Source organism: Ascaphus truei, chromosome 3, assembly GCF_040206685.1.
Source record: "Ascaphus truei isolate aAscTru1 chromosome 3, aAscTru1.hap1, whole genome shotgun sequence".
In the NCBI taxonomy this organism is placed as follows: Eukaryota; Metazoa; Chordata; class Amphibia; order Anura; family Ascaphidae; genus Ascaphus; species Ascaphus truei.
In genome coordinates, this window is record NC_134485.1 from 227,722,460 (window position 1) to 227,750,367 (window position 27,908).

At 38.9% G+C, this 27,908-nt stretch overlaps 1 protein-coding gene and 1 long non-coding RNA gene across 3 annotated transcripts in view; one reads left to right on the top strand and one right to left on the bottom strand.

Annotated features, from left to right (window-relative positions):
* Nucleotides 1–1,031: 1,031 nt before the first annotated feature.
* LOC142489460 (uncharacterized) lies at nt 1,032–23,644 on the bottom strand. 2 transcript variants are annotated; one of them, XR_012799861.1, is made up of 3 exons: nt 23,207–23,644; nt 1,487–1,647; nt 1,032–1,310 (listed from the first exon to the last, which is right to left on the bottom strand). It is a non-coding gene; the product is annotated as an uncharacterized LOC142489460 (long non-coding RNA). The 2 variants fall into 2 exon arrangements; XR_012799862.1 differs by lacking the exon at nt 23,207–23,644 and adding an exon at nt 9,589–10,790.
* Nucleotides 22,903–27,908, top strand: part of TMEM47 (transmembrane protein 47) — a 142,861-nt gene continuing 137,855 nt past the window's right edge. Inside the window, exon 1 of the mRNA XM_075590261.1 lies at nt 22,903–23,611. Coding sequence (XP_075446376.1) covers nt 23,392–23,611 — 220 coding nt within the window. The 5' untranslated portion in view covers nt 22,903–23,391. The remainder of the gene's footprint in view (nt 23,612–27,908) is intronic.

Here is a 27,908-nt window from a genome sequence, read left to right on the forward strand (position 1 = left end):
GGGTGGTGTCACGTCTTGGGGGAGGGACTACAGTTGTTACAAGCTGACAAGGTGAACAGAAGTTCATCACATTCATTTGAAATGGTAATTATCTGAATATTTTCACCCACCAGGCCACTATATATGAAAACGTACGTTAGTCATTCATTCACTCATATCTTCTTTTTACCTTATAGATACGCCACCTTATCACACTAGTACCATCTTTGAGCGACACACTGCATGTGTTGCTGAGTGTCAGCCACATTGAGCGCTATACCTGCTTCTCTTAAATGTTCAGACAGATCACTAAAAACATTCATTCACATTTCCACAATTAGGTACTGAATTATAAGCACAGTCAACTTTGCTGTCATGGTAGTGATGTACATTATTATTGTTAGATTACTACACAACATATGCAGTGTATGTACAACAGAACACTTCATTTTACAACACATTCATGCATGAACATTGTATGTTGTATGGTGTTTAAAATAAATGTGCCGATTAGGTTCACATGTACATTTATGTTAAGATGGATAATATACAGATTGGCCTAACCATATCATTGTCATTTCGTTATCTGATGCTGATATTTAGCCATAACTACTCCCACTACAAATACTTCATGTTAATTATGTACACATGACAATTAAATTCTGATGTTATTCTTCTATATAGTTGCTCCTGCAGCTCCTGGGTCACCTGACACTGAACATGTCTCATCACCTGTCTCATCAAGGTCATCATAAGAATGGAAGGTGAGTGTATGAGGTGCAGCACATATAATGTGTACATTTGAAGAATTTCATTTGCCATGCAAAATAAATGCCTTTCACATGTAATGAACTTCACATAAGTTTTTGTCACAGAAGATGTAGTGTTTCCTGACAACATGTATTGTGTGTGTTTTAAACTATCAGCTAGGAGTTGTGAGGTTACAACAACCTTTAATTCATTCGTCTTTCACACTGAGTCGAAACATCATTGTTACTTCAAGCATCATCTTTTAATTGGACACAAATTAAAAATTATGGAAACATGTTATGTGTTACACTATGAGAACAACTATCATTATAGTGAAAACAAAGTGAAAGTTCCATGGTAGTTCATAATGTCTTTCTTTATTTGTAGAACCAGATGTTGCCGCTCAAGGACAAATTCACTCAAGTGACCATGAAGATGTTGACACTCCTGGATTAACCCAGCATTCAAGTCCTCCTGCTCGTGACACCTACTCAGCTATTGCAGCTTCTGAAGAACGAATCTTCGGTGAAGAAAATCGTCGCCATTCAGAAATGATATCAGTGCTTGAAAGGAGGCTGTCACTGCATGAAAGGATGCATAAAAGGTCAATATCAGAAATGTCACAAATTCAAAAAGTCATCATCCAAGTTCCTAAAGAAATCCAAAATGTAAACAGGACATTACAAGCACTAGTTCTCAATGTAAGCCAAGCAAATAAGTTTCGTAGTACAGCAAGAGAACAACAATTCCACTTTACCCCATCAGAAGATGGATCTTTACATGCTGCTACTTTTTCTCCTGAGTCATCAGTTCTTCATTCCCCAGTTGTGGATGATACCGGTACAGTAGGTGCAAGTTCTGTGCAGATCCCTGTCAACATCCAACCGCTTACATCTGTTCAAAATCAGGAACGGACACCTACAAATGAGACACGAAAAAGAAAGTTAGGGCAACAATTACTACTAACCAGCTTTTGGAAGAAGATTAAAACACCAAAACAAGAAAGTGCTCCACCATCAGTCTTGCAATGTTTATCAACTGTTTCACAACTGCCACAGCCCACACCCAGTGCCTCTGAAGTGCAACAGCCCACACTCAGTACCCCTGAAGTGCAACAGCCCTCACCCAGTGCCCCTGAAGTGCCACAGGCCACACTTAGTGCCACTGAAGTGCCACAGCCCACACCCAGTGCCACTGAACTGCCACTGCCCACACCCAGTGCCCCTGAAGTGCAACCGCCCACACCCAGTGCCCCTGAAGTGCAACAGCCCACACCCAGTGCCACAGAACTGCCACAGGCCAGTACAAGTCGTACACTTAAGGCCAGAGTAATTGTCAGAGGGAAGAGGCAAACACAACAGCCAACAAGAAGGCCTGTGACTCGCTCTCAAAAGGATAAACAAAAATAAATAATCACATTCACTAAAATTGTTGGTGTCCTGGTGTTGTTTACTGCAGACTATTTCATGCATAGTGTATGTATGATCTTGTACAGATGCTTGATAACATTCAAGTATGTCCTTGTACACATGAATGTTTAGAAATGCTCACTGACTGAATGAAGGCATATTTGATAACATATGAATATGTATTAATCATCAGTTGATTAATGGTACAACATTATTACACACTTGGCATTTTAATGGAAGATGACATTCACTTAGCTCTTGTTCAAGATGAGATGTATGTGGGTTATTTTGGTAATGTAGATAGTATTTCATGCTAATATTAATGACATACAACTTTAAGTAAGTACCCATATAACAGCATACATTTTTATGTTATGTTTTCTGGTGTCTTAACTCTGTAAGACATTACTTACCTTAATCTTCTTTCATAGTTCATAATGTTGGCATGTGATCATGTATGATCTGTAAGTGTGTATGAATATATCTGTAGTCTCTCTGTATCTCTATCTATATATGTATACACACACACAAACACACACACACACACACACACACACACACACACAGTGTGTGTGTATATATCTATTAACTGATATATATATATATATATATATACAGTGGTCGACAAATCACCAAAAAATCTACTCGCCACACAAAAAAATCTACTCGCCACCTAGTACCAAACGTGTGCTGCTTGGGCCAATAGGAGCTCGCCACGATGTTAAATCCACTCGCCCGGGGTGAGCAAATGTATACTGTAGGTTTGTTGAACACTGTATATATATATATATATATATATATATATATATATATATATATATATATATATATATATATATCTGCCACTGTTGTAAGCAAACAGGCCTTGTGTTAATGAGATATTAATGTTAGGACACTTGCTAAAATTATAGTATCAGTATGAAAACCCTAATCGAGTTGGATGATCACATCTTAGATATGAAAATTCAACTTGAACCATACAAAGACAATAATGAGTTGCTTGCTTTAGAACCGACCATTAAAAAAAGGTTGGATCAGGCCGAACTTGAAATAGTCCAAACTAAACAACTGAAATTTTTTAGAGATAAGCAGGACTACGATACAGGTTGCGAAAGAGATTGGTCAAAGAAAACCAAGGAGATTAATGCCACTAAGGTAGAAAATAAGAAACCAACTCCACCAATAGGATCCAAAGAGCTTAAGGCCAATAGGAGCAAATTTATGCATAAGGAAGTGAAAACTGGCCCTAAGAGACCCATTACTAATGTATTAGTTCCTACTCCATTTATTCCTACTAAACCACCTTTACATGACAAAAGTTTATATTTGCAGCAAAAAAGAGCCAAGGAACGGTATGATGCACTGACATTACCACAGTCAATACCCATACCGGTCAGCAATAGATACACACTGCTGTCCGATATAGGATCTGAGAGTGATGCGGAGAGCATTTCATAAACACCCCTCCCTACACCTGCCATTAAGTCCAACTTTTCTTTTTTAGAATGGAGGAAAGAGAGAGAGCATATCTTTCCAGAGGTGGAAATTGTCAAACAACCATCCGAAAACCAACCTCCTATGAATTACAAAAAAAGAAAGACAGGGTCCGAGGGAGAAGAGGAGGTACTAGTAGAAATCAGTTAAAGAATAGGGTTGAGTATTCCAATATTTTCAATATCAGCAAACACCATCTAACTGATATTGAAAAGAGGGTACTCAACAAAGGCCTTACATTTGCCCCGGTTTGTGGACCAAATAGTTTCAACCTATTTATAGACGTCCACAAATTTGCTCGCAAACTCGCCCTGAAAAAATATTTTGCTAGGGACGCAATATCCAACCAAATGAGCCCTAATAGAGAGGCACTCAGTATGACTAACCCTCATGAAAGGATCTTTAAGCCAACATCCACTTTCTACCCTAAGTTCGCCCAAGGACACCTGGTGAGCTCATTTGTAGAAATGGTTAGTACAGATCTTGAGAATTCATGCAGAACTTACAAAATCCAAAAGGATAATTTTAATATTCAGGAAAAAGAGGCAGTCCAAAATCTAGAGAAGAATGACTCCATTGTTATTAAGTCAGCTGATAAGGGTGGGGGTATTGTGGTGATGGACAAAGATTATTATTTACAGGAGTCGAATAGACTTTTGAGTGACAGAACCACATACCTCCCCCTTAGCGGTGACCCTTTGGTCAAATTTAAGGCCGAACTTGGAGAATTGCTGACTTCTGGCGTAGATAGTGGAGCAATATGTGAAGATGAGTTTAATTTTTTGTCGGTTCAGTTTCCACGTACACCGTTATTTTATTTTATACCTAAAATACACAAGAGTTTAACTGCACCCCCGGGGAGACCTATTATTTCAGGTATTTCTTCCCTCACTTCCAACCTTTCACAATTTATTGATCACCATCTCCAACCTGTTGTCACTGGTGTTAGATCCTATTTGCGAGACACGACACATATTTTACAAATTTTAAAAGATCTAAAATGGCAGCGTGGCTATATACTTGCCACGGCTGATGTAACATCTTTATATACTGTCATTAATCATCATCAAGGTTGTGTGGCCGTGTCTCGCAAATTGGAAACTTCAAGTAATTATTCACCCATTAAAAGGAATTTTTTGATAGACGTATTAGGTTTATTTTGTCACACAATTATTTCACATTCAACTCACAGTATTACATTCAGAAATGTGGTACCGCTATGGGCACGAGGTTTGCTCCTAGTTATGCCAACCTTTTTATGGACAGTTGGGAGGAGGAGTTTATTTGGAACAACTGTCCTCTAGGAGCAAACCTGGTGCTCTGGCGGCGCTACATTGACGATGTGTTTTTTGTATGGTCAGGCACTCAGGAATCACTTGATAATTTTTGCACATACCTTAATCACAATCACCTTAATCTTAAATTCACTTGTAGTTCTAGCATTGAGCACATTAATTTTTTAGATCTTCACATATATGTTAAAAATGAAATACTGCACACTAAGACCTTTTTTAAACCTGTGCAGGCTAACAATTATGTACGCGCAGATAGTCAGCATAACCCCCAGTGGTTGCGAAACATTCCTAAAGGCCAACTGGTACGCCTTAAACGTAATTGTTCCGAAGTAGAGAACTTTATAATCCAATCTGAAGATCTAAAACAAAAATTTATTAATAGAAAATATTCAGAGTCTGACTTTAATGAAGCTTTTAATCAAGTCAATGGGATACATAGAGACACTTTACTCCAATATAAAAAAAAGGATACGCAAGAAAGGAGTAATAAGCAGGTAGCGTTCATTACCCAGTATAATGAGATGGCGCCAAAAATAAAACAAATTATTAACAAATATTGGCCAATCTTGTTACAAGATGAGGTGTTAGTGGACATTCTCCCCAAGAGACCTAACATCATATTTTCAAAGGCCAATAACCTTAAGTCAAAGCTAGCCCCCAGCTGTCCAGTGAAACAACATAAGCAGGGACAAGGAGGGAGCTTGAAAGGCTTTTATACCTGTGCTAAGTGTACAGCATGCCTCTATAGTAAGAGTGCTAGACAGTTTAAATCTAACGTCACTAATAAGAGCTACTCCATACAAAAATTTATTAACTGTCATTCAATATATGTTATATACCTATTGCAATGCCCCTGTGGCTTGCAATATGTAGGCAGAACAGGGAGGACGTTCCAAAGACGTATCTACGAGCACATTTACAATATTAAAAGGGGCTTGGTGACACACAGTGTTTCACATCACTTTCTCGTTTGTCATGACAAAAACCCTAATGGTCTTTGCTGTCAGGCTATCGAGATAGTTGATGTTAACCCAAGAGGGGGAAATAGACTCCAGCAGGCCAGTATGCGTGAAGCTTACTGGATATATGAACTGAAAACTATGTCCCCTAAAGGGTTAAACATAGACTTTGAACTTAAGGCTTTTTTGTGAATCATTCAATTGTCTGCCTCTTAATATTTATTTTCTTAATGCTTTTTAATGTTTTAATGTTTTAATGTTCTTATGTATTAATGTCATTATGTTTAATGTTGTCTAAGTTTTTTGTGTTTTTTTGTGTATTTGTTTAGCATATGCCTATCCCCCAGTGCCGCCTCGAGTTTGCCCAATATGGGGTTAATTTAATACAACCATTAATTAACAAATCAGAGCTCAGGACTGATGGTATATATACCATAGAGTCCAAGGGGTTGGCACATCCCTTGAAGAAGTACGCGCATGCGTACGAAACGCGTCGGGAAGTTTCCAGTGTTTTTAGTGCTGTTCCAGGTTTGGAGAAGTGTGTATCTGGCGATTTTTAGTCAAGTCAAGCGGTTGACTTTTGAGGACATTGCGGCTCACCAGTGGAGGACTAGTGCTCTAAGAACGTCCGGTGTGGATCTCCAGCGGACGTGACGTCACATCCGTTTGGAAGTTATATCACCTGAGGGATTCAGCCTTTCACCCCTGTCACGTGAGGACGCCAGTGAGAAGATCCCGGTCGCCATCTTGGAAGCCCAGCTGCATGTCCCCAGTTCGCTGCTTGTTTTATCTGGCATCTTGTGAGTAGGGTTGTAATTTTGCCCCTCCGGATGCGTGTCTCATTCACCCTCCACCTTATTAAATCAGCATTTCTTTATTAATAGGCCTGTGCTAGTGTTACGTTTCATGTGTGTTTGTCTTGGTTTGTATGTCCTGTCTGTCTTGTGTGTTTAGCCCACCTTTTCACCTCTTAATTTGAGTTACTGCACCATAATTTGTTTTTCTTCTTTTTTTCATATCACATCGTTGACGTGAGCATCCTTGATTACCAACTTTAATAGGACTCCATTTGGACATTACATTCTATTGGTTTGGTTTTCATTATTCACTGTGGCGCCGGTTCTTCTTTTTTTCTAAGTATGATTGAGCCCCTAATTCACTCAGCTGTATTTAACTTTGAATATGATTACAACAAGGCCTACTTACACACATCAATGCCTTTAGTTTAGCACTCTATATATCATATATATATAATCAGAATGAACAGTACAGGCCTTCATGGCTGCAAAGAGGCCTTGTTTGCTGTTAAATACAACTTCTACAAAGATGACTCAATTAGGCCCTCAAACATACTCACCCATTAATGTTATAAACTGCAATGAACTGTTAAGATAATTACAACAAGGCCTGCTTGCACACAAGGCCTCCAATGTAGCAATATATATATATATATATATATATATATATATAGATAGATAGATAGATAGATAGATAGATAGATAGATAGATAGATAGATAGATAGATATAGATATAGATATAGATAGATAGATAGATAGATAGATAGATAGATAGATAGATAGATAGATAGATAGATAGATAGCAATGGTAAATATTACTGTATGTTCATTTGCATGTCTTATATATACACACATAGACAGACATATATATATATATATACATACTCTCTCTCTCTCTCTCTCTCTCTCTCTCTCTCTCTCTCTCTCTCTCTATATATATATATATATATATATATATATAAATATACACAAAATGTATAGTTAATTATATATAGATATATATAAATATATATCAACATATATATTTATCTAATTATATATATATATATATATATATATATATATATATATATATATATATATATATATGTATATATCAATAGAGACAAACAGAGAGAGTCAAAGAGAAATAGAGAAACAGAGAGAGCGAAAAACAGAAAAAGAGAAAAAGAGAGAGATGTGTGTTTGTATGGTTAAATCTAGCTGTAAGCTATTAAGTGTAAGCAGAAATCTGTTCATCATAGCACTGTAGATGATTTCACACACATTCTTATTGTAATTAAAAGACTCAAGTTGTTTTGCACATGTTGATTGCCTACGCCGAAAGTAAAGTTTCGATTCCTCTGAAAAGAGTGTATCTTAGACAAAGAATTTCAGGCAATTATTGTAACAAATTTCTGGTGGGAGAAAACCTAGGCATATAACTGTTAGGTTGTATTATAACCTTGTAAAAAACCGCGAAGATAACATGTACAGTAACTATTCACACATTCAGCAGACATCCGTATGCGTTCAACTTACAGTAGACACTATACACTTGAAGAAAGAAGAAATGGCAGAAGCTTCCACATTGCACAGCCATTCACGTAAATCATACAAATGTATGATTTATGAAGCAATCGAATCAACGCCAGAGAAAAAGGCAACCATGGGTCAAATCTATGACTTGATACAAAAGAAATATCCATACTACCAAGAACCTGACAAACAACGAAATTTTAAAACTTCTGTACGATTCACTTTATCCACAAATGAATGTTTTGAGCGTGTCCATGATCGGCTAGATCAACGATATGGATGCTGGCATGTTGCGCCATCATTTAAACTTACCATGGAACATGTGTAAGGAATCCACCCCTGGCTTTGATTATAGCTTTTGCAGACTTCTGCAGTTGCAAAAGTTTCCTCTGGCAATCAATGGCACATGTGCTGCTTCTCATTGCAGCTTCTGCCTGTGCTACATCATTGGAGGAATACTCACACACCCTCCTCCTGTGATTGGATCTCCGCCCTTTATATCCTGGGCGTTGGCACTGAAACAGTGCCGAGCATAATCTCCTACCTGGGACGTTACTGTCTCTGCCACAAACCGCCCCAGGCCTCTCTCCTAGCGTTCTTACCTTCCAAGTTCCTGAGTATCCAGAGGCCTGTTCTTTCTCCTGTGCTGAAGCGTGTTGCCAGCACCGGTACCTGCTGCATTCCCTCCTAGCAGTGGCTACCCTTCCTTTCCGGCGGCCTGCTGCTATCCCCTTGCAGTGGCCTGCCTTGGACTTCTGCGCTGAAGCGTTGGTTCTCCCCGACGCTGCCCTGCGGTGAACTTCGGCCAGCCTGCTGTCTCCTCCTGCTATGATCGGCGTCATGGGCCGAGGCCGCTCCTTGCGCAGAAGCCACTCCTGCGCTCACGCTCCTAAGCTGAAGCGGGGAACTCCTGTCTGCTTTTTGCTGATTCCTTGCTACGACTACAACCACCCGGATGTCTTCTATCCTGACCCTGCTTCGGCCATCGATTGTCCTGTCTTCTCCTACCCCGACTTTGGCTTCAATAACGACAATGCTGCCTTCTCCAATCCTGACCCTGCGATGTACGACTACGAACTGCGCACTCCGGATCAGTCTGCGCGGACTAAGGTCGGTGATAATGTAACCCCACCTCAGCCCCGCGGTCCAGTCCTGGTTTGTGGCGCGCATCAGCGTAACAACATGGAACATATCTTCTGTTAAATAGCATATTTTTGCCTAATACCAGTTACACTGAAGCCGCACTGACTGTCGCATCTGCTGATATACCTGCACCCTCCATTCATCAAGACCAGATGCAATATGGACATAACTACTATGATATGTATCAAAACTTATATGGGCAATATCAATGTGGATGTGAAAACAACCAACAACTGTACGTACCTCCGGACGTCTTGTTTGAAGAAACCACTGCAGATCCATATGACGGCCTCATGGAGATGTGTGTGATTCAGGATTCCACAGTTGCCTCAACCATGGATGATACTGTTGTGCCTTCCTGGAGCGACTTGTTGCAGCCAAATCAGTTTTGACTTCTACAAGAATGGTAAATACAAATTTCGTTATGCCTTTACTCACATTATATATGTGTACATTAATAATATACACCATTTGTTAGCCAAATGAGTGGATATAGCTTTACATTGCAGACAGCCTTACATGTAGCGTGCACAAAGAATTTTTTTCCTATAACATGACGAACCATTAGTACACATTGGTGACGGAGTCCTAAATCATAGATTATTATCACTTTTAAAGTATCATTTCAACATGTTACACTAACTGTAACACACACACACACCTCATTGTTTAGCATTCAACATATAAAAATAAAGTGTCGCCCACATATGACGTGGGAACGTGGTCATGTTCCAAGGCGTCCTTTAAAAGGTTACCGATGCAGGCCCCACCCCCAACCGACGTGCGCGCGTGAAACAGTATTGGCTGTGCCCGTAGCTGATTGTTACGGTCAGTGCAGTGTGTCATGCGTGCGCGTCGGTGGGGCGGTGCGTGCACAGCGCTGTAGGCCAATGTTCATTCAGTGGAGGGGTGTTTGCGTGCATTTCACGGTGCCTTAACATGACGTCACACGTATTTTGTTCGCTCATTGGCTGATCGTCCGGTTTTGCCATGGGCACACGTCCGTTTACAAAGTTTAGATATGTACGTGTGTAGAAGTGAATTTGTTTCGCTTCCATATCATAACTTTCAGCCATGATATGCGTAATGCTAGCAGCACCATGGAGGGACATGTATTGAACGCACAGCGTAAATATCGTTTTGCGCATGCGCTAAGACTTAGTCCACACATTCGTGACGTGCGTGCGCAACAGACGTTGTGCGCGCACATTATTATGTATACAGGCACCGGAACAAACATATTAGTAGTAATGCCAGCAACGCCATTAGAAAAATGAGACAGTTCACTATCTGTAGTTTTATCCTTGCAGTTTAAACATATACGTAACTTATGCGTGAATATCCACAATAATATAGAGATGTGTTAAGCGTTGTCATGCTGAGACATAGATAAATGTGCAATCTTTGAACATCATGTGTTTGCTGTATTTCACAGATGAATACATGGGACCAATGTATGATTTCAGATGGGCCAATCGTTATATTAGATGAATCTGACGACTAGCGAACAACTATTATAATAAATATGTAACAATGCTTTCAATGATTTGTGCGCAAATTAACAATCACTACATAATGTTATCCTATTGTGCAAATATTTACTATGCACTTATTTATCATAATGATGTTGCTAAGCACTGAAGTTAGAACTTATATTGATATTTTTTCTTTTCTACTAACATTATATGTATTGCCATGTGATATACTGTATGCAACCAACATTATCACTCAGCAAACACATTAATCTACTATATATTATAATCTCACGTGTGACTTGTCAAAGAATGTAAATGCTACATACCAACTCATACACATTGTATCTGAACATACACAATAACAATAGGGAGGTGATAGAAACTGTTTAGTCGTGTAAATGTTATATTATCACCTAAGTTGTAGTGGTAACCTAACATGCCTGAGCTAATGAATGTTAGGTACAGATCATTAAACCATGAACATTTGTGTGTACATTTAATTCACACGAGTAACTATAGTTTAGTGTTATTAGTAAACGTTCAACACATACATAGCTAAGTAAGGCAGATGATAAAAGCAACATTATTATGTTGCTTTATATTATTTCTGCTCGAAATACATGCATCACACAAAAACTACAACACACACACACACTATGTTGCTGAAATGTGTGCGTATGCAAATGTCCACTTCATTTATGTTCATATGTTGACAGTAGTTATAAAGGATCATGATCATTATGAATAACTAACGTGAATGAAATAAAAAATTTATTAACTACATTGTCGTGTTTAATGATTTTGGTAAAGTTGAGAATCCAAAGAACTATACTTTGGAATGGTGTTAACATTTTGACAAATGTTACATGAACGTCAAATCAGCACAAATCTTTCACTTATACATACACATGTGACAATGTAGTAATCAACATGAAGATGAAGTGACACAAGAACTAATCACATACATTGCAATGTTAATGATGTTTAACACATTTGGGTCTTTCCATACAAACATGCATTGAGTGTTAACATCGCTCATGTGCATGAATGGATGTTATTACTTTGCCAAAATTACATGTTATGTAATGTACGTAAGGATTTGAAAACACACTGCACAATAACCACCAAGTGTAGATAAACGCACGGACACAATACGGAAACGACATGTTTCATTTGTCGCATCTTTTTCATTACGTTCTCTTTATACATCCTGTAACTATACCTGTATCGAGGTTTGCACATCTTGAGACAGTTGTGAATTAAAATACATACCATGAGCAGTCCTTGGAGTGATATACCTTGAAAAAGAAAACATGAATGAATATAAATCATTGTCAGGACATGTTAATTAAGGTAAGCAACACACAGAAGTGACAATTTTGTATGTGATATGAAACAAAATCTAGAAGACGTCAAATATGATATTAAATACACAATAGTCTACACATCATTGTGACACACATGTCACACTCCAAAAGAAAAATTGTATGTAACCATACTGCACTAGCTATTGGCTATCGACATAGTAGGTTTATTGTGTATGCATAACAAAAAAGAGCATGTACCGCAAAAATAGATTTAGTACACATTATTTCCTCACGTACACACAACACCTTTTAGAGGTAAGAAGTATAATACAACCTGTTGATGAATGACATACCGGTGCCACATGCAATTGTCCACACAGCAGAGAAGAGAAAGGTGTGAGAACCATATTCATCTGTTTCCTAAGTGAATGGTATTTGGACACGTATTTATCATTACAATGAATTAATACATCTATGTAGTACTATGAACATATATGTATTTGCTTACATGAAAAATATGTGTTTATGACATTCTGACGTGTCTCCACACCACTGGCTGTTTGCTCAGTGTCAGCTGGTAAATGTACGGGATTCTCCTCCTCCAAACCCTGACGTATGTCTGTTTCTAAATTATTGCGGAGTGCCAGATTGTGCAAAATGCAACATGCAATTATAATATCTGACACTTTAGCAGGCTTATATTGAAGTGCCCCACCAGCACTTCTAAACACCTAAATCGTGTCTTCAGAAGCCCAAATGTCCTCTCTATGACGGATCGTGTAGATATATGGGCAACATTGTACCTCTCCTCTGCTTCATATTGAGGGTTTGCCACAGGGGTCAACAGTCACTGCCTAATTCCATATCCTGAGTCACCTATAATCCATCGTGCACAAATATGATACAATTTATGTTAACATTATTACATTCAACAGTTCATATAAAAACTAGAGTTGTTTGTTAACACATCATAATATGTACTCACCCACCAGCCAACAGGTCCAAAATAGCCTTCTTCGAAAGCAGGGAAGACTGATGAGTTTCTCAGGATAGAGGAATCGTGACTGGAACCAGGGAATTTGGCTACCACATGCATAATCTTCATCGTGGCATTGCATACCACCTGTACATTCAGGGAATGGTAGTGCTTACGATTGCGGTAAGCATGCTCACTCTGACTAGGCGGGATCAAAGCAACATGGGTGCAATCTATTGCACCCATCACACATAGTATCCCGGCTATCGTTTAAAAGCCATTCCTGACTTCCAGTCACTCTGTGTGCTCTGTAGGAAAATTAATATAATTCCTAGCGCGTCTATTCAGTGCACATAGAAACTGTGTAAAGGCCCGCGAGAATGTAGATTGCGAGACCCCGCCCACTATGCCCACAGTTGTCTGGAATGACGTGGAAGCAAGATAATGTAATGATCACAGCATTTTAACAAGCCCAGGGACTGCACGACCTCTGGCTGTCACAAAATCTAAATCTCCCCGTATCTCTTCATAAAGAGCTAAGATTGCTGCTGAACTCAAATGATAGCGACTTACAATCTCCTCCTCACTCATCCCATCTAACATGGTTCTCTCCCTGTACAAACGAGGACGAGGCACAACTTCTCTCTCTCTTCTCCTCTCATCTCCTTGCCCTCTCCCTCTCCCTTGACCTCTCCCTCTCCCTCTCCTCTCCGCATCCCTGTCCCTGTCTCTGTCCCTGTCTCTGTCCCTTCCTTGGCCTGTGACATCCTCTCCATCAGCAAGCCTCTCCTCCAATAGAATCTTCCTCCGTCTCATAAACATTCGCATCACTTCAGGTCTGTAGCTGTCAATGCGCAGGTAATTAGCCTCCTTTAAATACCTATGTGATGATGTCAGGTGACTTGATGAAATGCAAGGTGTTACATTAACATATCCAAGTAGTTAACTCCAAACGGGTATCCAGTACGAATTAAAAGGATTATTTTTGTGTGTTCACCAGGCAATCATGATATTTGACAATGATGTAACGTTAAGCTTTGTAAAACCATTTATTCGCAAGTATTTATGGAATGTGTAATGCATGTACCACTTATGAACGCAACACTCAGTCATGTCATTAGGATACAACCATGACATTGACGTTGAAAAAGTATGTTGCAACATGTCTAATTTGGCATGTTATTGTCACATGTTCACATGAACTAATTGTAAGTGCATATGCATAATTTCATGCCATCAGGATACTTGCTATTGATTATGTTTCAATCGTGTAAAAATGAGTAACTATTATAGATGTGTATATAAGTTAGCATGAAGTGATTCTAATGCATCGTGTACAATGTAAACATGCAATGTTATTGAGTGTCCAATTGCGGTCGTCATCAAAAGAGGGAGGTCACAAAGTACAGCTACATTGACATTTGATCATGCGTTACACATTGAAAGCATTCTCTAATGTATACCAACATTACTATACGCTGGATCTGTTAGATGTGTGAAATGTGTTACATCATATAATAAATTGAAGCACACTTACGTACTGCACCGACACACTTTATTCGAGCAAATACCCAGTATGTACCTGGCAGATACCTGGAATGCGCCGCTCCTCACCTCTGACAAGCCCCGTTGCGTTTGCCTTCCCAGCCTGGGTTCATGCCTGGCTGACGGGCGGCTGATCTGTTAAATGATAATGATTAGGATTTAATAGGCTGCAATGCTTCGCGTGTCTACCAGATGGCATAAATTCATGAATTGTAATGCAGTATATATATATATACTGTGCAGTATTGCAGCCAGCGGGAATAAAATGCTTCAATCCCTGCTTGGAAAATACCTCAATGCACTCGGGCAGAAAACAGTCACAAACCTCAATACACCCGGGTATACCCGAATTCGTGGGACTAGCCGAGCTCGAATAAAGTGTGTCGCCAGTGTAATATGTTTCATATTATGTGACCTGTTCCTTTAAGAGTTTACTATTGGAGTTTCCCTTGACACATCATAACATTAAGACTAATGTGACACGCAAATCATCATAACATTGAAAAGTACTATGTTCTGCCAATAATTAACGTAAGCGCTGACACGATGAAGTGAATGACATCGACACTGTAATGCCAATCACATTTTTATTATGAGCAATAGAACGTAAACACTCATATAATGTTATAAGTCCCCGCTCCATTGACTCCATTGATGTAGAGATGAGGTTTTTTTTCTAAGTGCCGTCCCGGCAACCTTGCCGATCCTTCTCCCTTCCAACTTGCCAACTTTATTTGGCGGGACAAATTGCTGATGAAATCTCCATTTTTGAGTGCCGATCAGCACTGATAGGCTGATCAGGGCTACTAGAATACAGACGATTTCAAAAAGTGCCGAAAGGTGCCGATAAGTGGGTTATCGGCAGCCGCGTGCCGATAAATTTTTATCGGGAAGAAAAAATGCCGATTTTGACCACTTATCGGCGCTTACTGAATCTCAAATCCAATTTTGGCATGAAAATGCAGATAAAAGCCTTATCGGCGCTTACTGCATGAGGCCCTAAATCTCTAATGCAAGCCCTCGTTATCTCTCAACTTGACTATTGCAACCTTCTCCTCTCCCTGGTCTTTCTGCCTCTAAACTCCATACTTTATAATCTACTTTTATTTCAGTTATACAGTAGTACACAGGACTGCACAGGTCTGCTATACACAGTGGTGGAGTGGAGGTTGTTGCAGGACAGGGAAGACACACTGGCAGTTGAATCAGCTACCTTACAAGTGAATCCCGAGTGCTTCCTTCCAGAGCTATCTGCGCGCCCCAGTTCTCCAACTTAACATACCAGCGTAAACCACCCATGGGGAGAGGCCAGACAAGTAGCAGGTCCCAGTGCAATAAGGCAGGGAAATGAATATACAACTTTTACAAATATATAATTTATTACACTAGATTCAGTTGCTAAAAGCAATATGATTAAATACTAATAACTGCTAAATAAAATGAACAATAAATAATTAAATTGTTTCTAAGTGCAGTGTGATGCAATTTACTGAGCTACCTCTAGGCTATTATGTTTATAGAGTGATAGTATTTTCTGCATTAGTATTATGCTTTTTTTATTGTGTGATATAGTAGCCAGTTATTACTGTACTATACAGCACAATGCAATGTACTAATCTCTTCCCCACTATCCAGCAAGTAATGTATGCAGTTTCATCTGGCTGGGACTGAGGTTTAAGCTTTGTCAATTGCTGATGTTACATGATCACACTCTGTTGAAGAGACTTTTGTAGTTTGACTTTAACTGATACCAGTCCAATGCAGTTTGCAACACAGTATATGTAATGTTGGCTGCAGTCCAATTTACACTAGCTTAGTCAGGCATGTGAGGACTTGCTGAAGATGATTCCGGCTCCTGGGCCCACAGGACTTTGCTGACAGGCTTCCCATAGTGTGACAGCGGATGCACAGCTACTCTGAACACCTTTGGCTCCCCTCAGCTGCGTCGTGCTGTTGTACTATGTCACTTTACTTAATAGATGTTCAAAATGCGGTTGACTCTGTACCTGTGTCTTTTATTTCGTGTCAGTCTTTGTTATTATGGATGTCTTAGCTAGTGTTTGGATGTACTTCTGAACATAGCAAGTCTTTCTTTAACTCATATGTTCTTCCTTTCTATCCTTTTTATCTCTGTCTCTCTTTTCATCTCTATTTCTCTCTTCTCTCTATCTCAGTCTATATATATATATATATATAGAGAGAGAGAGAGAGAGAGAGAGAGAGAGAGAGAGAGAGAGAGAGAGAGAGAGAGAGAGAGAGAGAGACAGAGACAGAGACAGAGACAGAGACAGAGACAGCTGGCACTCAAATATAGCTCATTTAGGTAGGTGCATGTCCCATAATAAGAAAATAAACATACGATACCGTTCGCACGGGAATCAGCAGACAGCACTCAGGTTTGTGAAAAATAAATATATATTGTAGAAAAAATAACACAAATCACCAACATTTCGGATCCACAAACGGGCCCTTCCTCAGGGTTCCCTGTCTGCTGATTCCCGTGCGAACGGTATTGTGTGTGTGTGTGCCTTTCACCATTATCACCTAGCATACAGTGCTTCCACTGCGGCAAGGGTTTCTGGGCAATGACATGCAAATGAGCACACTGTGTCCCCGTGTGCTCATTTGCATGTCATTTCCCAGAATCCCTTGCTGCAGTGGAAGCACTGTTTGCTAGGGCCCTGAGAGAATACAGGCACTGCTGGATATTATACACTCTCTTCTAGGTCTGACTCTGCCCCCCCCTCATGAAAACGGCAGTCCAAGAGGAATTTTAAAAACAAAACAAGCAAAAAAATATAATTAATATAATATTAATATTAATATATGCAGCCTTTGATTACCTTAATTGAAAATGAATTACCTATGCTGGCAATTGATTAGTTTGCATGTTTGCATAGATTGATGAGCCTTTCAATGTCAATCCTTCAGTCAGTATAACTCTGTAGCTACAATGTATTCTTATATTACTAAGGTAACATTATCTATTGTTACAGTTTGCAGCTCAATCTGCTGGGAATATTGGCAATACATTATCACAAACAGGAAAGTGTTGCAAAGATCTTGCACTGCTGGGGAAGTGTGCTAAAGCCTGCTATATGAATCAAAGGATGCTCATTATATTACATTCATTAAAAATGGCATTAAGAGTTGAATACAAAAAAAATTTAGTAAGTATCTAATAATACTGAACTGATTTTTTTTTAAAAAAAAAACACATTTAGGATATTGCATGGATTGCTCCTTGAAATCCCCTCAATAGCTGTCCGTCAAACTAAATTAAAAATTCTCCTGCCTTTTTAAATCTTCTAATTTTTCTAACCCCTCCCCTCTCTTACATCGCAGCTCTAATTGTCCTCTATACTACTTCTTATCCTTTCCGCTCTGCTGAACGCTGCGTCTTCTCTGCTCCATTTGGCTCTGTAACACTCTGATGTCTGAAGCCTTTCTCACTGTTGGCTCCCTACCATGGAACTCTATCCTGCCCAAAATTTGCTAATCCGCATCTCTTGAATGTACAGTATGTATGTTTGTATATCTTTTTTTATATAGAACCATTAATGTACATAGCGCTTCACAGTAGTAATACACGTGACAATCATATAAATAGCAAATAATACAAATAACAGATCATGGGAATAAGTGCTTCAGACTTCAAAAATTACATCTAGGAAGAGAAATCCGTGCTCCGAAAAGCTTACAATCTAATTGGTAGGTAGGCAGGATGTACAGACACAGTTGGGGGGCATTCTGGTAAATGTGTCTGAAAGGACTCAGTTTTATGTATCAGGTGTATAGTATTAGCCCCGGAGCTACTCATATGTTTCGTTAAGCAGGTGTGTTTTAAGGTGGGTCTTAAAGGTGGATAGAGAGGGTGCTAGTCGGGTGTTGAGGGGAAGGGCATTCCAGAGGTGTGGGGCAGTCAGTGAGAAAGGTTTAAGGTGGGAGAGGGCTTTAGATACAAAGGAGGTAGAGAGAACAAATCATTGAGCGGAACGCAAGAGTCAGGATGGTGCATTGCGAGAACCTAGGGCTAAGATGCAAGGAGGGGCAGAAGAGTGTAAAGCTTTAAAAGTGAGGAGGAGACTTGAGTGTGAGATGTGGGATTTGATAGGAAGCCAGAGAGGGATTTCAGCAGACGCGGAGACAGATTTAGGAAAGAATAGAATGATTCTGGCAGCAGCGTTTAGGATAGATTATAATTTGGACAGGTGAGAGGCAGGAAGGCCGAACTGCAGGACGTTACAGTAATCAAGACAAGAGAGAATGAGGGCTTGTGTCAGAGTTTTAGCAATCAAGCAACAGAGGAAAGGGTGTATCTTTGTTATATTGTGGAGGGAAAAGCGACAGGTTTTAGCTACTGGGTGTATGACAGAACTTCCAACTGTAATGTGGAAGGAGGTAGTGGGGCCAGGTTTGGGATGAAATATGAGGAGCTCTGTTTTTGCCATGTTAAGTTTCAGTCGGCGGATGGCCATCCAGGATGATATTCCAGAGAGGCATTCAGAAACTTTGGTCTGTATAGCACGTGTAAGGTCAGGGGTTGAAAGGTAAATTTGTGTGTCGTCAGCATAGAGGTGATATTTAAACCCAAAAGATGTGATTAGGTAACCTAGAGAGAGTGTGTACAGAGAAATGAGGAGAGGTTCCAGGACAGAGCCCTGGGGTACCCCACAAAGAGATTGATAGAGAAGGAGGAAGTATTAGCAGAAGAGACACTGAAAGTATGATGGGAGAGGTAAGAGGAGATCCAGAATAGAGCTTTGTTACGAATACCAAGAGTATGGAGAATGTGAAGGAGAAGAGGGTGGTCCATGGTATCAAATGCTGCAGAGATGTCGAGTAATATGAGCCGAGTGTAATGACCTCTGTCTTTCGAAGCATGGAGGTCATTAGTTATTTTAGAGAGGGCTGTTTCAGTGGAGTGAGCAGTGTGGAAGTCAGATTGTAGAGGGTCTAGGAGAGGATAGGTTGTGAGAAATTGGAGCAGTCCAAGGCGTTCAAGGAGTTTAGAGGCAAAGGCAGGATGGAGATAGGTTAATAGTTAGAAAGACAGGCAGGGTTAAGCTTGCTGTTTTTGAGTAATGGTATACTGTTGCATGTTTGAAGGAGGAGGGAACAGTACCAGAGTACCTTCCCATCTTCAAGTCGTGCCTGAAAAAGTGCAAAGATTGTCAAATGGTAAAATCATTGCTAAAACCATTGAAATTAATTGTATTCATGTGAACAGTTATTGAATGTTGTGATCACCACTGTGCTCTCTGCAAATGTTGAGCAGTAGAATTTTCAGTTATAATATTTTGTTATTTCTCTATTAATGTATTTTTATATTGAAGGTTCACCCTTATGATTACACAAAACAAGTGGAGAATAGTGAACTTAGAATGTTACACATTATTTCTTCTGTGGGGTTTAGCTTTGACTTCAATTACACCTTCCATCTGTACTTAAGATTAACAGTATTATACTGAAAAATAATACTATACACGCCAAACTCTCAGTATATATAAAAAGCAATAAACATGCAAATATCTTTAAATTGAACTAAAATAAGACAATAATCTAACTCAAAAGTCTTGATAAAGGGCAGCTTTTTGCCCAAAACATTGGGGGTTTTTTTGCCTAGGGGTCAGCCGGTATATATTTTTATATTGTAGCTCAATGTTTTTGTATATCTTTTCTATGCACTGTTTGTTGACTTTTTATATGTATTGATGCATGGTTTATGTTTTTTTTCTATCGTAAGATTATTGGCTCATTTTTGTCCAATTGATATAAATGTAAATATACTTATATATAATAATTTAATTGGTTGAAATATACTGTCACCCAGAATTACATGCGTACACACATTTTGTTCTGGAGCATTTTACCTACCTCTGCGATTACAATAAAATATTCCTTTTGCTTTCGGAAACTCGAAAGATAAGATAGACAGTTTTTTTTTTTTTTTTAGCTAGAGTAGATTGTCTTCTGTAGGATGATAATTGAGATGAGCTGGAATGTGAAAGGTACAGCACTCACATACTGTAAATCAAGTTGGTATTTTTTACATTTAGCATTCCAACCCTCTCCATTCTGGTTAACCCATCGTGGGCTTCCCCATATGAGAAGAGATTTTTTATCATCAGCACGCAATCAATTTCTCAAAACTTTTTATGTTCTAGCAGCGTTTCTCTTATCGTCCCAAAGCTAACAGAATTTTAACACTGACCCTGTGCTGTCCTTTGATACACTGGCACTGCTGCAGGAATTGTTTATCCTGGGCAGTATTGGCTTTCATGATAAATAGCACTACATATTCTTGGGTGGCTACGCAAAACAAAAGATATCTAATTCAGTACTACTAAATCTTTGTCTCACCTATATGCACAAGGGACAAATGAGAATCAGAGTTGATATAAGCATCATATTATCCGAAGTAGCTTTAACATTTGGGCATTGATTACAAATAGCACAGTGACTTGTCAATGCTTCTATATACTCTGCTTTGGCTTTTTTTCTACACTGGAAAACTCTGAAAGCAATATGTTTTTAGCACGAAGGGCTTTCCACTGATAAAAACAAAGACAATTAGTGTAGTCAGTGGCGGATTTAGTTTTTTGACACCTGGAGGCTGGATTGCGGCCCTCTTCCTCAGCGTATGACATCATGATGCCATGTTGTTATGGCAATGTGACAGCATGCCGTCATGGCAATGTAGAGTCATGTAACGTCACATCGCCATGATGATGCGACAGCACAGGAGGGGACCTGCTACAGAAAAGGTGAGACACACACTCACACAAACAAATTGCCTCACTAAAAAATTGCCACTCTCAAAAAAAAATAGCAGCTCTAGGCTATAGCCTTCTCAGTCCTATGTTAACTCAGCCCCTGGTTCTAGTAGCAGTCTCGGGAACAGTGCCCCAGCATTTTCCAGAAAGATAATCTCATATACAGTAGCAGGACTCAGGAGCAGCTCAACATCTTTTATGTGAAACTGTCCCACTGAAGCATGCTGGAACTGCATTGTGTGGAGGATATGCAGCTTTAATTCTTTCTACTGAGATCTAAATGTGCTGTTTAATGTGACATAACACCCTATTCCATTTGAGGCTGGGACTGCCTTTTATTGTCGATATACTAATATAAGCTCAACCAAAAGGACCTCGTTAAGGAATATTAGCCAAATCCCACTTTTGGATTAAGAGGAGGATGAGTAATATATCTTTTCAGTTGTCTTGCAATCTTCAGAAGGCAAATATAAAATAAAGATAAAAGTACAAATTTGTGGACGGTTTTTGGCCAAAAAACTTCTTAGGAGACTCGACCTGTTCACTCTAAATGATAGATTTATTTCAGGGCTGACAACAAATGTTAATTTAAACATGTTAATTTAAACATGTTAATTTAAACATGTTAATTTACATGTTAATGTAAATTTTCGACAGAACATGAAGTGTTTGAACTATTGGCATGTGCTAATGTGGGAGGGTGGGAAAGTGGTCAGGGCACATCAGAAGGAATTGAAATCAAACTGGTTAACTACACAGGAACACTAAATAAATGATCCAATCGTTCATGTCAAACATCAATTCTGTATTTACACGTTTTGCTCGCACCAGTGATTGCAAGTTAAATAAATCAAGTGTTATTGTTTGAAACTTCTGCTGTATTTTCCTTCGTGGCATTGCAAGACTTGGCTCTTGTGCAGCAAAATGTTTTGTTCTTATTGAATTGGGGTTCATTTTGCTTCCAGACTTATTGATGTCAGGCTTAAACCTTCTCGTTGTTTTTATATTAAAGGGTATGCTGTGTCAGTACAAAGAACTCTGATGAGACTGGCCCTTTAAAACAAAAGACAAGCAGGCAGAGAGAAGCATCATTTGTTTTCTTTCCTTTGTGCTAAAAGGAGGCAAAGGATGAGACCTCAAGCAATAAATTTGTATTGTTAGCAACTAAACCTTAAAAATGTAATCCAGAAGCAAAATCCCCCAAACTCATAACAACAATATATACAGATATATTTTCGCTTCACTAGGCTGAAATGATTAAGACATAGGAACAATCTTGCAGTAGAAGCAATAAACTGCATCTGTTCAAGGTTACAATGAAGAATGTTATGACAGCTGTTTATTATAGGAAATCACGTACACCCCTGACTCTTGCGATGTGTGCGTTTGTTCTCCATGTTCACGCATTTCTTCCTTTCTGCACTGCCCTGCCTGTCCCTCCTCTATCAGCTTTCCCCTGTAGACGAGGAGTGACGTCACCAGCTTGGCCGGTGCCCCCCTTGCAGCCAGCAGGAGGAGACCAAGAGAGAGCAGAGAAGAAGAAGAAAAAGGCAAAGAGAGAGAGAGAGAGAGAAGGAAAGGAGGGAGGGAGTTATGCAAAGACAGAGGTCACTGGATAACACTTCTGTCCTGGAGCAGGGAGCTGCAAGCAACATCTGATCCAAGGAAAACAAGTGGTAGACACAGGAAGGGGGGAGTCACCTATTATCAACAGAGATCAGCAACATCTTCTACAGAAGGAATAAAATAAATCACCACCTGCCTGCTTACTTCACTTATCACCTCTTCCTGATACCTGCTCATCCCGGTGACTTCCCCCACGTTTTCGCGGTCCCTTTCTTTGATATACAGTTGGAGTTGCATAAAATAATAGTTAGCGTACAGTTATACCCCTTTTCTTTCACCTCCTCCCGTCAACCCCTCTCGCTTCTCTTGTGCTGCCTGGTTGCTGATCCGGGGAGGGGACCATGGCTTCATCTGGCAGCGGGATGGAGGAGGTGCGCTCCTCGGTCCTGACCCCTCTGAAGCTGGTAGGACTTGTGTGCATCTTCCTGGCTCTGTGCCTGGACATCGGAGCCGTTCTGAGCCCAGCCTGGGTGACGGCGGATAACCAGTACTACCTGTCCCTATGGGAGTCCTGTAAGAAGCCTGCCAGCGACTGGATGTGCGAGTCCACCCTGCAGAGCGGTGAGAGAGACATGCATAGCTTCCCCTACTCACTGCTGCTGATTACAAACAGAAACACAGCAGGATTTCGAGCTATAGGAACACAAATCAAATACACTCATCATCTATGTGCTTGCTGTCTCCTGGCAGCCACTATACTGGTGTCCATCCTACTTATCTTACACTTCTTCCACTCTTTTAGAGCCACAGCATCAACCCTTAAATATTATTATTGTAATTACCAATATTACCCACAGCTCCAAATTTGTAATTAATCGGAGGGGTCAGCAGCGTTTATATGTGTTCTTTGGTATGGCTTGTACATCATAGTGTGTGTGTGTGTGTGTGTGTGTGTGTGGTGTGTGTGTGTGTGTGTGTGTGTGTGTGTGTGTGTGTGTGTGTATAGATGTATGTATATAGTTTTAAACTGCAATAGTGTTGAGAATGTTAAATAATCTTAAAGTTAAAATAAGTTCCAGTATTTCTCCTTGTATTAATATCACAGAACCTGTAATGCTTTATCCTTTTTACTGATCTACTGTGTGTGAATGATTTCTGACTATCTTCTGTAGATGAAATGTGTCTGTTTTTTCATGTGAGAGCACAGAGTATGTTATCCTTTCCATTCTATAGTTTCATTGAGAACTATTGCATATTTGCACATATATTCTAGGGCAAAAGTGTGACGTGTATATTTTCTGACTGTAAGTGGTGGGAGATATTGTATTTTTCCTACAGGTTGTCTCAATGTACAGTAGAATTACAGGAATGTGCTCTTGATTTCTCTTCAAACGGCAATATGTGTGTTGATCTCAAATAATGTGTTTAGATGCAATGTCCCATTGTTTCTTTGTTGCAATAGCAAATAATTCAACATACAGTACAGTACGTAAACCTTATTCTTGTATTCGAGTTATAAGATGTAGAGCCTGCCTGTAACATATACTGTATGAGTGTTTTCTATAAGTGGAATAATAATTAATGATGCAAACAGATTTTAATGTTTTGCTAGGCAGTATGTTTTTCATAGATCTGTTCTTCTCAAACCAGTGATCTATATTTTGAATGTGTTTGTTATCACAATCTACATGCAAAATGTAATGAAATCTTTACTGCACTTGCCCTAATTTACTGTAGATTAGAAAATGAACCACAGTACTGTAGGTGTTGCATATCTATGCTTCCTTGCCAATTTCACTGTATTTTCTACCTGGTCTATGAAAACTAATATGCTCCTTTGAAATAATGCTAATGAAGCCACATAGATTTTTAGAAGTAAAAAAAAATGTTTTTAATGTTGATTAAACACACACACACACACACACACACACACACACACACACACACACACACACACACACACACACACACACACACACACACACACACACACACACACACACACACACACACACACACACACACACATATCCTACTAGAATCACGGATTATTATTTTTTAACTAACACTTAGCAGCTCAATGCTTCACTAAGAAGGTTCATCGCTTGTGTGTACATTGTTGTTGAGTATATTCATATATTACTTATTGTAACTATAGTGGGTTTTATAAGAAGTACTTTGTGTATGTTATATTTACTCTGTTCAACAAAACCAGGAATAACAACATGTTATTCTATCCTGCTGGGTCACTATGTAAAAAATATATTTTCCTCAAATGTCAGTTACAAATTTCTGATATATAATTAAGGATGTTTGGGAAGAAAGCAATTCAAGTTGCAGTATTTCTTCTTTTAAAAGTGTGTTTTACCAACACCAGTTACCATAGATAATCTCCATTGTGTATTTCTTTACTTCAAGGTAACGAAAACATATATATTTTTATTTTTCCCCCCATTTACTTACCAAACAATTTAAACAAACTTTTCCTTTTCAGCAATAATCTTCTTGGTTCTGTTTTTTTCCCCTTCCAACTAAAGAGGAAAATTTATGGAGGAATGTCAGCTAGAAAAGTATCTCCTTAGCAACCACAATCCATTATCTCTGTTCATTGACTCTGTCTTATAATATCCATGGTTTCAAGACACATTTTCAATATACTGGAGAAGGGAAAAGGGCATAAAAACAAAGTATTTGCATTTCTTAGTTCTAGTATTTTTGTGCACTTGCATATTTCAGGTAATTGTGTGCCTTAGACAGTATGTGAGAAGCCACGACAAAGCTTTTGAACATTATATGAGGTGACTCAAGCTCACTCAAATGGCTCAATGCATGTCAGTTGTCTACTTTTTGTGTTAGAAAACAAAAGAATTGGTGGACAATGGGAAATCTAGTCCCTTTTTTTTGCACACACTAAAGTCAGAAATTAGAAACAGGTGTTGTCATTTTCACCCCACTTGCTCCCCTTCCCCCACATTTTGCTTCTTCTTCTGGAATACAGTATGTTAAGGGATTGTTCACTTTTTATTAACGTTTGTGCTGTGAGCTTGTCTTCTCTTACTAAACAAGTTGAGAGTTTCAAGGTTAGTGCACAGACTCTGGCTCCACAAGCTATTTATTGAGTAAATGAATAATAATGCTTGAACAAGCCATTTATGTTTGACATCTGTGGCTTTTTCTTGCTCCATAAAGTACAAGGATTTGCTGGGAAACTGTTAAACATTATTTTGCTATAATAAAAGCAGCAAAATACTACAGTGATTTTAGAAAATATGCTCAGTGTTATCTAGTAAAGTAAGTATCTGTATAACCAACCAGAAAAGTAGAAAAAACAAATATTATTTTAGAGTAGCTACCCAACACTAATATTTTTCTATAGTTACCAAAATGTACTTCCTTATTTGTTTAAGCAGAGCACCTCCTGTGGTGGCATTGAGAACCACACATTTTCTTTTAGACTGGATACAGTTTGATATCTTACACACACACAAAAAAAAAAAAAAAAAAACCTTTCCAGTGTGTTCCATCCAAGGTTCTTCCTTGTTTCTAATGGGTCATGGAAAGATGCCCTGGCCTAAACCATGTTCTGTATGTGAATGCTTATTTTGTTGTATAGTTAATGCAAATGTTAAGCCTACAGTAGCATCCATTAATTGGTAACTTGTAACAAGATGCCTTAAACCATTTATGTGTTGCTAGTGGATTCTAGGTTTGTAGCATAATAGTTACAGAAAAAAAGCTTTGTTATATGTGTCAGTATATATATTCTATTCCTGAATGGAGGACATTACATATAATTTACAAAAACTATGATAACTTGTAAAACACAGTGAAACATTTTGTGACATATTTATGTTGACCTTACTAATGATAGGTAGATATAAGGTAGATCAGTGATTCTCAGCTGGTTGTGTGTGCCTCCCCAGGGGGGGGGGGGGCTTACTTTGATTTCAGTGGAGGCGTGTGTATTTTCAAAAAACATATTCATATTATAATATTATTTTTTATTTGGAAGATGGAAAAAAAAGATACCTATTGCTTTCTTTCTGTAGAAATTATGTATCTTATTACATCATCCTATGATGCTCAGTAGTGCACCTACTATCTTTCCTTGATCTGTCTTTATCTCTGAGTTACGTTTGTCGTGTGTGGATGGTGCCACTGTGCACTGAACAGCCACATGGTATACCGATATTGCATTTTTCTTTTTTAAGGTCAGTTAATGCTTTATTTCAATACATTATTAGGTTGAGCGTAGGACACCTGTCTCTCTATTTATTTCAAAATAAACGTGAGTTTGAAATTAGTCTGAAGTTAAATGTGTACGTGTGAACATATTTCAACTCATTGAAGTGTTTTTTAAATTTTTTTATTTTACTCTTTTTTTTATCACAGATTATGAATATGCTCATAACGCAATACCGACAAACTGGGCCCTTCTCTGGTGGATGTCTACAAATTAAAAAATAACAATATATTTTTTTCCTTCAGGGTACGTTAAGATGGTAAAAAAACAAATATTTGACAAGACTTCTATTAAGTATGGATTAATGTATTTCGCAAAGGATGGGATCCAACATCCTTAGTGTGTTGAATGTCTATAAACTCTGACCAATGACGCCATGCTACCATGTCAACTTGAACGACATTTGAGCCCAAATGAAACCTTATTAAATAGACGGTGCTAGGCCTGATTCCTGAAGCACATGGCATTGTACAGTACTGGAACTTTTCACCAGCAATCCGCAAAGGTTGTTAAAGCTTCGTATCAAATAGCCCTTCTAATTACAAAGAGGGAAAAAACACACCACTGGAGAAACTTTTGTGAAGTTCTGTATTCTGATTGCTGCCAACATTTTACTTGGAGAGGAAATTGAGAAGAAAGTTCATAAAATTTCTTTGACCAATTCTACAATTGAGT